The sequence below is a fragment of the Thunnus albacares genome, chromosome 3 (genome assembly GCF_914725855.1).
Source record: "Thunnus albacares chromosome 3, fThuAlb1.1, whole genome shotgun sequence".
NCBI lineage: Eukaryota > Metazoa > Chordata > Actinopteri > Scombriformes > Scombridae > Thunnus > Thunnus albacares.
The window spans coordinates 9,022,387-9,036,282 of NC_058108.1; the positions used below are offsets into that span (position 1 = coordinate 9,022,387).

The window sequence follows — 13,896 nt, forward strand, 5'->3', positions numbered from 1 at the left end:
AGAGGGAAAATCTCATATCAGCTCCTCAGTGCAGCTACTGACCTCCACAAAACGGAAGAAAATGTTAATTTTACTGTTGGATTCCTGCCAGGATCCAAGTAGGGTGTAAAATGAAGATCTTTGCAAAATTAGTGAAACTTACATTAGTATGTAAGAATTAAGGTGCCCAAGGCAGTATTATGTCAGGGGACAGCTACGCCCCTGTTGGGGCCAGTGTATCTGTCAAGGACCTCTGGAAGCCCTTCATTCCTACTGTTCTTGTAATAATGATTGGCCATGTGGTGATTATCAAAATCCCTCCTGAAAAGATAAAATATTAGATTAAAAATTCTCACACAGAGAGAACAGACAGGCTGTCTGAGACAAAGGAGTCGTGCAGTAGCCTGGAGCATGTCTGTCGCTGATCATCCTCTCACCAAGTTTCACCACACGGTGGCCCTGTGCCTCTCCTTCTCGATGCTCCTCCTCGCCTCCGCCACCGTAAAGCTCAGCCTCCCTCCCTCCCTCCCTCCCTCCTCCTCCTCCTCCTCCTCCACCACCACTACCACCTCCTCCTCCTCCTCGTCCACCCTCTACTTCCACTCCTTGCTCCCGTCGCGCTGCGCAGAGCCACAGACGCTCCTCCAGCTCCGTGCAGCCCGGTGCGAAGATGGTTGGCGGCTTGTGTGCTCGCAGGTTGGCCCGCCGGTCGCGGTCCGCCCTGATAGCAGCCCTCACGGTGCTGCTGGTGCAGACGCTGATTGTGTGGAACTTCAGCAGCCTCGACTCCGGCGAAGACAGGGAAAACGGAGGCTCCAACGTGCGGGAGAAGAGGGACCGGGTCGCGGGCAACAAAGCCGCTGGCAGCGACTATTTCCAGCACGGGGACCAGCGGCAGCAGCGGCAGCATCTTCCCCCGCCTGGGAGGGGGGCGTCTCGCCACATACAGCAGCCGGTAATGTATTCATATCCCCGCTAAAAAAGAGACTGTCTCTCCGGGGATGAAACCCGGAGGGGTTGGCAGGCAGGTCAAAACATCTCCAGTGTGCGCTTTTTTAGAGACAAGCACACGGCCGGGCCTCAAAATGAATGAGTGTTTGATTGTTGTCACTTGAACGGAGGCTGCCTCTGAGGGAAATGATAGGATGTCTGAAGCCAGACAGATGCAAGCGAGCTCTTTTCACTCCTCCGATGCTGGGGAGGAATGCTCGCTGAGGACAGGAGCCTCATTGCGCCGTTTGAATGAACGCACTCCAGTTCAGACTCCAGATTAAAATGCCAAAGCTGAGTATGAAATCTGAACTCAGCGTGTAGTTCACTGTAGGGCAGAATGATAGCATGGCAGGGCAAATCCTTTAAGATAGCAGCTGAGGAGGTGCCTAAATAGCAGAGTCACTGACTCTGGATCTTAGCCTATACCTGTCATGGTCTATTGGTATTTTAAGTGAAATACAGTAGCTGCATGGCTCAGCAGCACTGTCTGTGCAAGGCCAAATGGAAACATAACCTAATTTGCAGAGTTGGTTTTGATGAGTGTACAAAGATTAGAGTCATCTGTTGTATGCAAAAACACTAACAATTTTATTGGTAGTGGCAACGTGAAACACAAAAGGTCAAGATAGATGCGAGTGTGGAGCCAAAGCAAACATGCAGACCTGCATAATGAACATCTTGCACACAAAATGAATAAATTAAGTTAAAGATAGCCTGTGGAACTGTGCCCTTTCAGAGGCAGAGGAGCTAATGCCGTGCCTTGCTTGCTGAAAATTTAAAAATTGGCTGCCAAAGAATCCAAATGTTTATTTGTAGACTCCACTGACTGTGCCCTGTGCCCCCGGAGGCTTCACACTGAGCAGGTTTTTGTATTTGAACAGGGCTTCTGCGCAGCATGTGATTAATTTTCACAACCTGATGTCTGGAATTAAATTCTCGAAAATTGAGCTTCTCGCTCGCATGGTCTCTCAAGCAGTTAGGGTGCCCTAAAGAAATTGGACGCAGTTGTTTCTGGCAGGCAGGGAAGCATTTTCCCTTCATAAAGCTGCCACCCATTCAATGATAGCCTACTCTTCAGCCACCGTGCAATCAACAGATAACTGACTGTGATGTAGTATGATAAACTGTGGCCTCCGCTCACAGTCAGTCACTCTGAGCCGAGCACTGTATCATCTGTCTCCTCCGCAGATTTTACAGTGACTCACTCACTTCATCTGGTAGGACTGTTTGTCCCACCTGCCGGCATCCTCACAATACAAAGTCATGCCAAGGACAGGGTTATATTTGAGTCATTTATCTATTTTTTTTTTTTTTTTTTACAATTGAAGACCCCTCTAATGAAATATCACTGTAATGTCCCAGTAATAGTCCTGTAGGAACTCGTCAGTGACTACATTATAACTCTTTCGGGTATTGATGTTATTTGTTGGATGGAATTATTGTAATATTCCTAGAAGGACTGTAGATAAATTAATTACACAGTGACTAACAGGGACCTCTTAAAGGATCAGTCGTGTCAGAACCTGTTCACGCTGCGTCAACACTGATTCGTCCAAATGTGTATTATTATTATTATTAAAACACCCCATGGATCTGCACCCATGACCTTTTAAGGAGGGCTTTCATCCCCATCACCTCGAGGCGCTTCACTCAGCCTGATGCCAGTCCACCAGCCAGTCAGCTCGCCTGCTGCCCGCCTGTCAGATTGTCGACTCGCTCTGTGCAGTTCTGTGGCCCCTGGACTCTTAACATTCAACTGGTCACCCTCGGCCACATGCATTCCCTCAACTGGTTAATCACTGCATTTTTATTCTTTTCCGCTTGTGGGTGGTGTGTGTGTGTGTGTGTGTGTGTGAGTGTGTGGCTTGGCAAGGCAGAGTTGTCCAGCCTAAAGCGTGACGCATAAGCGCCAAGTGATGCTATATGAGGCACCACGCCTCAGAGAGGGGAGAGCAGCACTTTGATCCAGAATAGAATTAGCCAGAAGCTGCAGTGTGACAATAGCAGAATTTCTGTGATAACTTGTGTCGGATGGAAACATTATGCATAGCTTTGGATGTGTCATCCCAACAGGCAGGAGCTACAGTTGCCATTAGTGGTTGTCTCCTGTTGTGTCTCTTGAGGGAAATGCTGCTTGAGAGCGAAGACGTTTTCTTCTCTCGTCCAACAGACACCACAGCTTGTCGGTTACATCTCCACTGCTTTATATATCTGGATATAATCACATGAGTGATAAAAATGTGTTCAGTGCTTTCACACAGACTATGGCTGCCTGTTGCAGATTCCCCATCGGAAATTTCTACACTTATTAGTCTGTCTTGTTGTCCCTGACATCAATTTATTACAGGAGATAGCATCACAATTATTACTAATAGGTGCTTATTAAGGCGGTCCTGGTGATGGATGTGAAAAACTGTTAATGTGCCAGAATTAGACCAGTCTACCTTCAGCAGGAGACTGAGTAAAGCTTCTGAAAAGGCGTCTGGCTCCAAGCTTCACATCTGGTTTTTCAGCACTTTTCTTTCCATCTGCCGCGGTAGTCATATACTGTCATGATCCCCATGTGCACAGCGAGTGTCCAGCTCACACATGTTGTAAAGAGTTTCCCCATTAGTCATAGTAATACACGTAACATTACCTCTGATGTACACGTTTTCCATTGCACTGAGTTTTCCTAACTGTTTCCGGTGGCAAAGATGGAATTACAAGCCATCTGAAAATACACGTTTTTCCTCTGCGTTTTCTACATTGTTGCATAGTAGGGTGATTATGTATTTTATGACAACATAAACCACGGATTATTATAAATTATGTTTTATTATAAAGACGTTTTCTTTCACACTTGGCTTTGCTGCAGACGTATCTTGCCAGCAGATATTTCACTTGAATAGTTTGAGTGACAGAAGATAGTGTACTTTCTGTGACGGCGTGGAAAATTAGAGAAACAAAAAGTGGAAGGAAATCCTGTCTGATCAGCTGTGTGGGGGTTTCCATATGTGACCACAAATAGCCTAATTTTAATGTTCTTACGAAAGTTTTAGTAACTACTATAAAAAAATCCCTGAAGTTATTTTTTTGGCATTGAATAAGAATAAATGAGCCTCTGATATTTAGTAAAACTGATAAAAACACTGTCATAATTATTATTAACACAAACCACACTCTGATTAAGCTGGATTAGCATTTGAATTGTAATCATGCACAGTACTAAACAAATGCAGCGTGCACGTTTTACATTTTGAGACAACTTCAAGAAATCCATTGTTGCTACCAGTCTATTCTCCAGCCAACACCACAACAACCACATTATGATTCATTCTGCTGTGTCCATGATCACAGCGCTGACTCACAAACACACACACACACGCACATCAACACTTGCACAAATACCCCGAATCATGTACGTAGATGCAGGGAAAGCAGCTCCACACAAACACACCCACATAAATGTACATATTTATAGTGACACACACACACACACACTCATGTAGACAAAGTTCTTTTTGTGCCCGGTTGAACCAACACATAGTCCTACGACAAAGGCTGTGACAAGAGGGGGTGTGCAGTCATAGCAGATGGAGTACTCATGGTTACATACAATACAATCTCTCATCCAGCATTTCTGAAAAAATGAAGCATGTTTCCAGGGTTTACATTCAGTATATGAAAACAGAGGCTCTCAAAGTTTGGCCCGGGGACTCCCAGGGGACCTTGAGGGAGTTCCAGGGGGTTCCCAGCAAAAAGGGGAATCATTTATTTTCACTATAATTCCATTCATAAGTAACACAATGACAGAATGTATGACTATTTTGGTCTTGGGTTTTATACACTTTCAGTTATTTAAATATCTAAAAGTAAAAATCTTATGAGATGGGGGACCCTGGGACAAAATTATATCAAATACACGTAACATTAGTTTTCCTAATTTGTGTCAGTTTAGGGGTTCTTGATGTGAAAAAGTTTAAGAACTACTGCTCTAAGACAAGTCTGCATCTATTACAGCACTTACTATTAAAGTTCAACAATGATTACTTATAAAAAAAACAGTGCAGCAGTGTGGATACCATACCCATAAATTCACCAACACTCTGCTGTTAAACATCTTCACCATTCAGTCTTCTCTGTTTTGCTGTTATTACATAGATGTCTGAACAACCCACAACCCTTCATGGACTCGCCTTTTTTGTCAAAACCTGCGATGGTCTTGGACTTATGGGAAACAGAGTTCGTTAAAGGTCAATAAAAGAATAGTGATATTACATTACACACCATACTGCTGAGCAAGAAAAGGTTTTGAGGCTGGATTTGTAGTTATTTCTGTCAGTGGGGTTTTCTGAAACAGAACCAAGAAGTTCCAGTTTCGCTTTGGCTCTCTACGGCATGCCCTGTTGCTTTTTGCAAATTTGGCTATTGTTGCTCTCTGTTAATGTAAAATGGGTTAAACTAGCAAGCTGCAGTGAATGGATAATCATCACAACATCTGGGAAGTAATGTGAGGTGACATTTAGGATTTAACACCATGCTAAAATTCCTTCGGGATTAATGAAATCTAATCTGTCAATCTATCTATCTAGATGGGAAGGTATGTAAAACGTTAGCTTAACCTCCCCCAAACGGTGTAGCGGAGAAACAACTCTACAGTGTTAGTTTTGGATTAAGCTACATGTGTTGCATTCAAATTAATTTGAACAATCTGTTAGCTCTCATTTGTTCAAACTTGAGTTTTGATGTAACAGGCATAACACGTAATATAGATATAAAGGAGTAATACAAAAAAACGCTATTGTGCTGTAACATTTTTAATGGTGTAACATCTTCTTATTCACTTTGTAACAGAAGCTTTCCCACACATTTCAGATCCGGTTTCTCACGTTGCGTCCTTGGCAGTGTAGTTTGTTCCAGCGCCATTTCATGTGCCAGTCACTGTCAGTGCTGGTTTTTGTATCATAGCAAAGCCTATTTAGCAGTTGTAATTGACGGTAAAATTGGCACTTCCCAAAGTAAATCGTCTTGGAGTGTGAACTATTCTCTCTTAAACAAGCCTTTGAACATACGTAATTACAGTCCAGAGACACCCAGAAGATGCACTGTGTGATTTAGAAATTTTCAAACGTCCCAATCACTATATCAATAAAGTGTTATTTTGTAAAAAAAAAACTTGTAATGAGGGAAAAGTAAAGCACAGCCTGCCCATCAGTCCGTCCATCTGTCATTGTGCTCGTGCACACGGAGAGCTTCTTTTTCAAGTGCCGTTAGTCTCGGAGAGAGGTGGAAACATATTCAGATCTGAGGGAAGAACTACGCACCTCAGACTTGAAAGAGACACATCGAAAAAACCCAAGACACTTTGATGTTGAAGTGTAATTTGTATACATGACACCATCTCTCTTCAAAACCCGCAACAGGGAAAAAAACATTTCATTATTATCATAATGCAGCTTACCGTACAAAAGCCTGTCATGTTATTTCACCAAACTGATCCCACTCATATGTAAAATATCAGTGTCAGTATGGAATCTTAAAACTTTAGACTATGTGTAGTTTGTAGACTGAGGGTTTGGGTATCCATAGCAGCTCAAACACCACAACACAGACACGTCCCCGCTAAACTCTCCTTCTAGCACAGGTGCTGAATGTAGTGCAGGTCTTTTCAGCGCGGTATCCATGTAATCTCTTTAGAGCAGAGGCAGCAGTCTCGCTCTCTGTGTCCTCCTCTGTTTCTTTTGCTGACTTTGTGTAAAGGAGGAATAGCCATTCAATGATTCAACAGGTGTCGGGATGTTAGAAATACTACACACACACACACACACACACACACTCTCTCTCTTGGGAGCAGAGAAGATCCTGGCATGACTCACACAGTCCTGTCAATTATGTTGACTCTTGCTTAGGAGATGAGAGTAGAACAAGTTACATTATCATATTATCTTTAATAGGGCAAATGGGTAACTGCATCATCAAGTTAATAGCAAACAGTGTGTTGAGGGTTTAACATCAGCACAATATGTTCTCTATTTACGCAGTCATGAAAAGTAGGGCCGCTGTTGTTTGAAATTTCCGAATGGAACAGCTGCTCAAGAAATTTCTCTGCATCTCTTTAGCCTGTCTGATTGAAGAATAAGGATAAGGCCGAACCTTCACCGTCAACTTTCATTGTTACAGATGCAACTTAATCAGCCCTAAAAAAGGTATTGAGGTTGCTTAACCAACATCTTAATGTTAATGGGGTTGCCATCATACTCGATCAAAATGACCGTTATAATTTGCAAAAGTCAAAGGTGACGAAGCCTTCAGATGTTTTGTTTCGTCCCTTTCAACAGTGCAAAACCCAACTATATTCAGATTGCTGTCATGTATGACAAAGAAAAGCAGCAAACCTTCACATTTGAGAAGCTGAAACCAGCAAATTTGGGGCATTTTTGCTTAAATAATGAATAAGAAACAATTACTCGATTATCAAAATAGTTACCGATTAATTTTCTGTCAATCAATTTTGATGATTGGTGAATGGTTTATGTCATAATAATGAGGAAGAAAGCCAAAGATTCACTGGTTCCAGCTTCTCAAATGTGAGGATTTGCTGCTTTATATCAATTGAATGTCTTGGGTTTTACAGGTTTTGTTGGACAAAACAAGCAATTTGAGATTCTTACAAAAGATATTTAGTGTTTTGATGATGGTGGTGGATGGCTGTTGGTCCAAAATGTCGTATGAGGTGTTCAGTTAGGTTTAGATCTGGTGACTCTGAAGGCCATAACATATGCATTCATTATGTTTCTCCATTTATTTGTGCATTTATTGAAGATTCCTTCTTTTGTTTGTTGCCTTTCTCTATGTTTGAAAGCTCAAAAGCTATTACTTTGAGGTGAGTGTGGGAGGATGCGGGGAGTTGGCGGGTGTATAAATGTGTGTATTTTGTACGTTATCTTATCTTTTACTAGTTTTGCTGTTATTTGTAGCCTTTTTTTGATGCTGTTGTTTGTCCCTCTTTTATCCTTTTTTTTCCTTTGTTGTTTACTTTGGTTATATGTCACTATATATCACTATGTTGCCTCGCATCTTGAAAAATAAAGTTATATAAAAAAGGTATTACTTTAACAGATAGATGAACCCAGCAATGTTACGGATGTCTGAAAGGGGAAAAGTAGACATATTACCAGAAAGACCTTCATGGAGAATTAACTCTGGGTATTTTTTTGGCAGTAAATGTACAGGGTGATGTGCATGTCTGAAAGGGGCTTAACAAACACGTATAACTATCCTTCCTCGTCTGTTAGACTGTGTATATGCCTCCGTGTCTGCGTGCGCTTTGTGCTCAGCTTGATGCCTTTGTATGCCTCATCTGGAAAACTGCAAAATCAAAGATCATAACTACTGTTCATCTCTTTCCTGTCAAGTCTGTTCAAACAAACCTCACCATTACCACCAATTAGAGTTGCATCGCTCTGTGTCAACCCGACCACACACACACACACACACACACATACACACACACACATCATGACAACTCCAGCCCAGACATCTCTCCTGCTTCTGTAAGACAGCTGGACCCCCCCCCCCCCCACCCCCACCCACCCTACCCAAGTCTTCCCCTCATCCTCCCATCATCCTCTACCGCCGTTACAGATGGTTTCATTCCCCAACACATTAATAACGCATCATCCAGATGAATGAAGCTATATAATACCTAGCGTTGCCAATAATCCCATAGGTAAGAGGCTTAGCAGACAGCCCTGAGAGAGAGACAGAGAGAGAGACATAGAGAGAGAGAGAGAGATAGGGAGACGGAGCTGTGGGGGGGAGCTGAATTAGTTTTATCTTAAGTCTGGTATCCATGTTGATATTTAGCACAGACCTTAAAAGTCTGCACACACACATACACACACACACACACACAGGTTGGGGCTAGACCATTGCCATATGGAGGGGTTATTAGGCCAATTGCCGTGCTCCCTTGCTGTTGCCAGGGTTATCCCTTTAAATGGATCTACTGTATTTTCTAAAAGAGATTAGCAACCAACTTTCAGATTGTAACAAATTTCCCTGAAAAATTACATTAAACTACTGGCAGCTGTGGTCACTAGTATCTTACTGTTGTTTTACTGTCACTACTGTAATCTATTTAACAGTTAATTACTGTAAGAATGATGACGTACTTTGCTGTAGAATGTGGGGTTTACAGTTTGATACCATAGCTAGGCCTGCAGTTATATACTCTCTTTTTACAGTGTAGGTCCACAACTTTTCAAATTTGTTCAGTTCACACTGGCCATTAAAAGATCCCTTCCTAATGTTCTTCTAGGTAATGGGGATCAACAATCCATAGTCCTTGTTTTGAGCAAACGTGAAATATGAAGCTTCAGCTGTCAAACCAAGGGGATATCTTCCAAATTTACAGGATTTTTAGTATAAAACTCCATCTTTGTGTTTCCTAGGACAGTTTTTCCCTTTCAACGTGCAGTGGAACGATTGTAACGAAAGGGAATTTGTTATTAAAAAGACTGTAACAATGAAAGATATCCACTTGATTTGACTAACTTACATTGTAAGCATGTCAGGAATGGATCTTGTAATGAAGAGGAGGAATGATTACAGCAAGAAAAACATGTTTCAATGTTCATTTGGGCACGTGACTATTGTTCTAAGACAGACTTGAATAATTGTGAATCTATACTTTAAAATAACGAGTAATGTTTTTAGAGTTCAGCGATTCCGTGAAAGCCAAAATACGACCTCTGCTGACACTAATCTTTTTCCATAGCCAGCAGAGGAGCAACAGTAAAAACGTACAATATTTTATTTATTGTCTTTGATGCACAAGTTCTGTGGCAGCTTGGATTTTTAAGGGAGGATCATTTTGCTTTTTCTATAATGGAACATAAGTGAATTTTCTCCTTCTGGTGTAGGCTTCCAGGCTGGGAGAGGTGTGACATGATGGGAAGCTGCACTAGCACGTTCCCATTAGGTCAGAACGCCTGGCAGTCATATATCCTTTTCGGTGTTGATTTTTCAGCTTTCATCACAGCGTGAGTCGGTTTTTACTTATAGCGTCTATATTGTCAACCCTGCGGCATTCACCATGAATAGACTTCTGTAGGGGATCATTAGACAGTATGCTGTGTGTTTGTCTCTCAACCGTAATGGCCACATCACATTGAAAAACACTTGACAGCCTCGTTGTAGGGGAAGCATACGGCAGATTGGCCACTTCTCTGAAAAAGCTGCAGTGCTGCTACACATTGACATGCAACACGCTGATCCACATGTAACACGCAAATGCACAAGAACATGTAATCACACCCACACAGACTAATGACACTGAGCATGAGCCACTGCCTTGCTATCTCCTCCTCAACACACCATACACTAATCCCCTTGTATTGTGTTAGTCTAATAAGACAGGGGGGTTTGTGACAGAAGGAGAAAAGAGTACGTGGCAGTATGATGAAGACACAGGGTGATGACACATCGGCTGGGTAGCGATAGGGGCGATCCAGCCTGTCAGGGAAAGCTTTTGTCCTTCCAGTCCTGTGGAGCAAGAGGAGAGGAACTGACAGCGGCGCTTTTCTTCTTCCTCCTCCTCCTCCTCCTCTTTTTTTCCCCTCTTCTCACTACTGGAGCTGAATGCCAACAGCCCAGAAGACTTGTCTCTATCTGTGATTAAGAGAGAAAGTGAGAGGAGAAAGAATGAAAGAGAGATCGAGACAGGCAGAGAAAGAGAGACAGATATGCAAGACAGAAGAAAGCTGGAAGAAGAAACGTTGGGGGGGAAGAAAAGATAAACGTCTCATCCCTTCTATAAATCCGACGTCAACTCAAATCCTGGAGTAATCCTCGAGAGAACCCGGTTTGGTTTGAAGGCTTGTTAGTGTAGTTTGGGCCCGGCTGGCAAAAGACTACGTGGTTTGAGAACATTTCTGGAAACTAACCTGAGTCCAAATGGGCTCCACACATACAGGGATCAGGTCTGTAATTTTCCCCTCTGTTGGTGAAGTTTAGGGTTTAGAGGTAAGCTGATGCCAAGACACTGATCAAACTGGTTTTATCAAGCATCTCTAAATGGTTTCTGATTTAGGATTACACTGAAAAGGATGGTCGAAGGAATCTGTCCAATAATCCCAATTCTTTGTTGCACCTTAAAACAGGTTGAGATTTCACCAGTTTCATTTTTCACCCTTTTTTCATTTTTTATTATTGCTTCTGTTACATATATCTCTTTATATTTTCCACATCTGGATGACATAACAGAGTGGTTGTTGCCTTAATAATAAGGAGGACCTTTCTTAAGTTTCATAATGCTCTTCAACAGACTCTTTGACTGGCCCATGATTATTATTTTAAATTAAAACTCCCAAGATTTGTGTCATTGAAAAATGTTACCAGCATTAGTAAACTGTACCATCAATTACCATTCAATCTAGTCGGATATTTAATCCAATAGTTCCACTTCATGAATGGCTGCTTGTGTTTAGAACTTTGGTTTCTTTTGTTAGATGAAGGGGTATTTGTAGAAAAACTTGTTCAGATCTTGAAAAAAAGGAATAATTTGGGTATTATTGGTACCCGCACTCAAATAGAAATGTCAAGTGATACAACATAGCAAGAAAAAAATTCTGGATTTTAATATTTCACTCATAATGTGGAATGAACAGATGGAAAGTATATATACATGATATCATTGCATTACAGACTTTTTAGCCCCTTAGGGGCACCACAATAAGCTTTAAAGACAACTGCTATGGCGAACATGTTAGCAAACAGTATCCTATTAACACATCCAGCAGAAATGGGGAAATATTGATATTCATTTGGAGTCATGTTTCGGACCACCTGATGAATTAATATTCACTTTCCTTTTAGCTCTGTTTTGGTTTCCACCAACTCCTGAGGGAAATATCTGGCACTTTAGCTTTTAACACTGTGTTCACCAACTGGTTGGTATCTTCGGCTGTCTGCCGTTTGGTGCTAGACAGGTAGCATACAGTGTGTGTAAAAGAACTTCTACACTGAAAACTACTCCCTGGTTGATGAGAGCAGAGAAAGTGAACAAAGACAGCAGAGTTTCAGGCTGAAAGAGCTGAAAGACAGTGCAGTTTTAAAGATACTTAAAGGGAACAATGGTAATATCAGAACTTAAGTGGTTAATGTCTACTGCAAGAATATCTTAAATGTGGTAGCAGTAGTTTGACCTGGCAGGTCATAGCTACAGAATTACCTCATATTTCAACCATTACATACTCATAACACAGCTACCGGTACATTGTATGCGAGAGAATCATGGTTTGGGTGTACAGTCAAGGTCATATTGAGTAATCCCTCGCCGTGAGGTCAGTGAAGCAGTTCAGCTGAGGCTGCCTTTGCCTCAGGGCTGCCACTGCACGGGATGTTGGAGACAGCCGTGATGTACTTGTAAGATGCACACACGCACACACACACACATACCTGCATACACACGCATACTGTACAGACTGAAACGTCCCTTCGGCGCTGAAGACACACACCTACAGAATGCATAAAAACCATAAAATACTCTCCTTCCTGCATCACAAAAACACTCCACCCACACAATCACTCTTATATATATATACACACACACACACACACACACAATTATAAAACACTCTCTGCACCACATGAATAGCTGCTCTTCAGTATTCATGTTAAACCACCAGGACCAGCCAGAGAGCTCATACTCATTACTGAACAGGTGTTTTCTCCATCAGCAGCGCATTTAGATCCTGTCTGTCCTTCCTGCCTGTCTCCACTCCGCCGAACGCCTCGCACACCCTCAAGTGCTCACGAGGTCTTAATGCAGACGCACACATACTCCTCCGTGTTTGCATCCTTTTTTTTCTTTGTCTACTTCCTCACCCTCTTCATCCCCGCGTGCTCCCACTCCTCCTCTCCCCGGGTCGTCCTCTCCTGCCTCCACTTCTTCTCCCATCTCGAGTGGGGATGTCTCACCGCACCGCTGAGTCGTTCACTGGTCCTCCAGACGCCGCAGGCCTCCCGAATCAGCTTCAACGAGGAGCCCTGCAGAGGCTGTCGCTGCCGGGGAGAAATTGCGCTGTAATTGAGCTGCGTGATAATAATACGTTCTTCTCTCTGATTTCCTACCAGCGGTGAATCATCAACACCATCATCATCGTGCCATCACATCAGCAACGCTCGGCAGACGCTTCCCCACGCCGCTACCGGAGTTGACCTGCTCTTTCACTCGATTCTGTCTGTCTCTCTCTCTCTCTCCCTCTCTTGTCAATTGCTCTCGTTCCACTTATTTTATTCCCGTTTCCTCTCTCTCACTTTTCTGTGGCTCCCGTCTCACCACCACTCGCTCCTCTCATCTGTCTCCAACCATCCTTCCCATTTCTGTTTCATTTCATTGGACGGCATGCCTCAAAGGTATACAGAAATTACAATGTACTAAAAAAAAAATGTGTATTTGTGTGTGTGTGTGTGTGTGTGTGTGAGAGAGAGAGAGAGCGGGGAGAGGAGGGCGGGCATAGGAAGAGAAGATAATTAGGATGGGTGATCGTGTGAGCATAACGTCAAATGCCTTTCTGCGACATACTTAGGGCATTCATGCTTCTGTGGTTGGAACTAGAGAAGCTTGATCATTTTTTGTGCAACAGTTTGAGATTATTCACTTTTATCCTTTTTGGATTTCCTACACTTTGAACACTTATAAATCAAAATACTCTCATGTTCATGTATTCCCACATACACATTAAACTTTAATAGGCTGTAAAGGCCTCCGTGTTTCCCTCGACAGCAGTTGAAGGCAGTATGTTAAAGGTGAGGGAGCGTGTGTGCACGTTCATTTATGTGTACGAATGTGAGAAACGCTTAAATTGTGGCCGAGCAATATTGGAAAGTTGGTTAAGTTATGAGACAGAGGAAAGTAAAAAAGACTTTTGTGGCACG

General features: G+C 42.6%; 1 protein-coding gene across 1 annotated transcript in view; it reads left to right on the top strand.

Moving 5' to 3' along the window:
- Positions 1-531: 531 nt before the first annotated feature.
- Positions 532-13,896, top strand: part of xylt1 (xylosyltransferase I) — a 79,551-nt gene continuing 66,186 nt past the window's right edge. Inside the window, exon 1 of the mRNA XM_044346366.1 lies at positions 532-934. Within this exon, the coding sequence (XP_044202301.1) occupies positions 650-934 (285 nt within the window). The 5' untranslated portion in view covers positions 532-649. The remainder of the gene's footprint in view (positions 935-13,896) is intronic.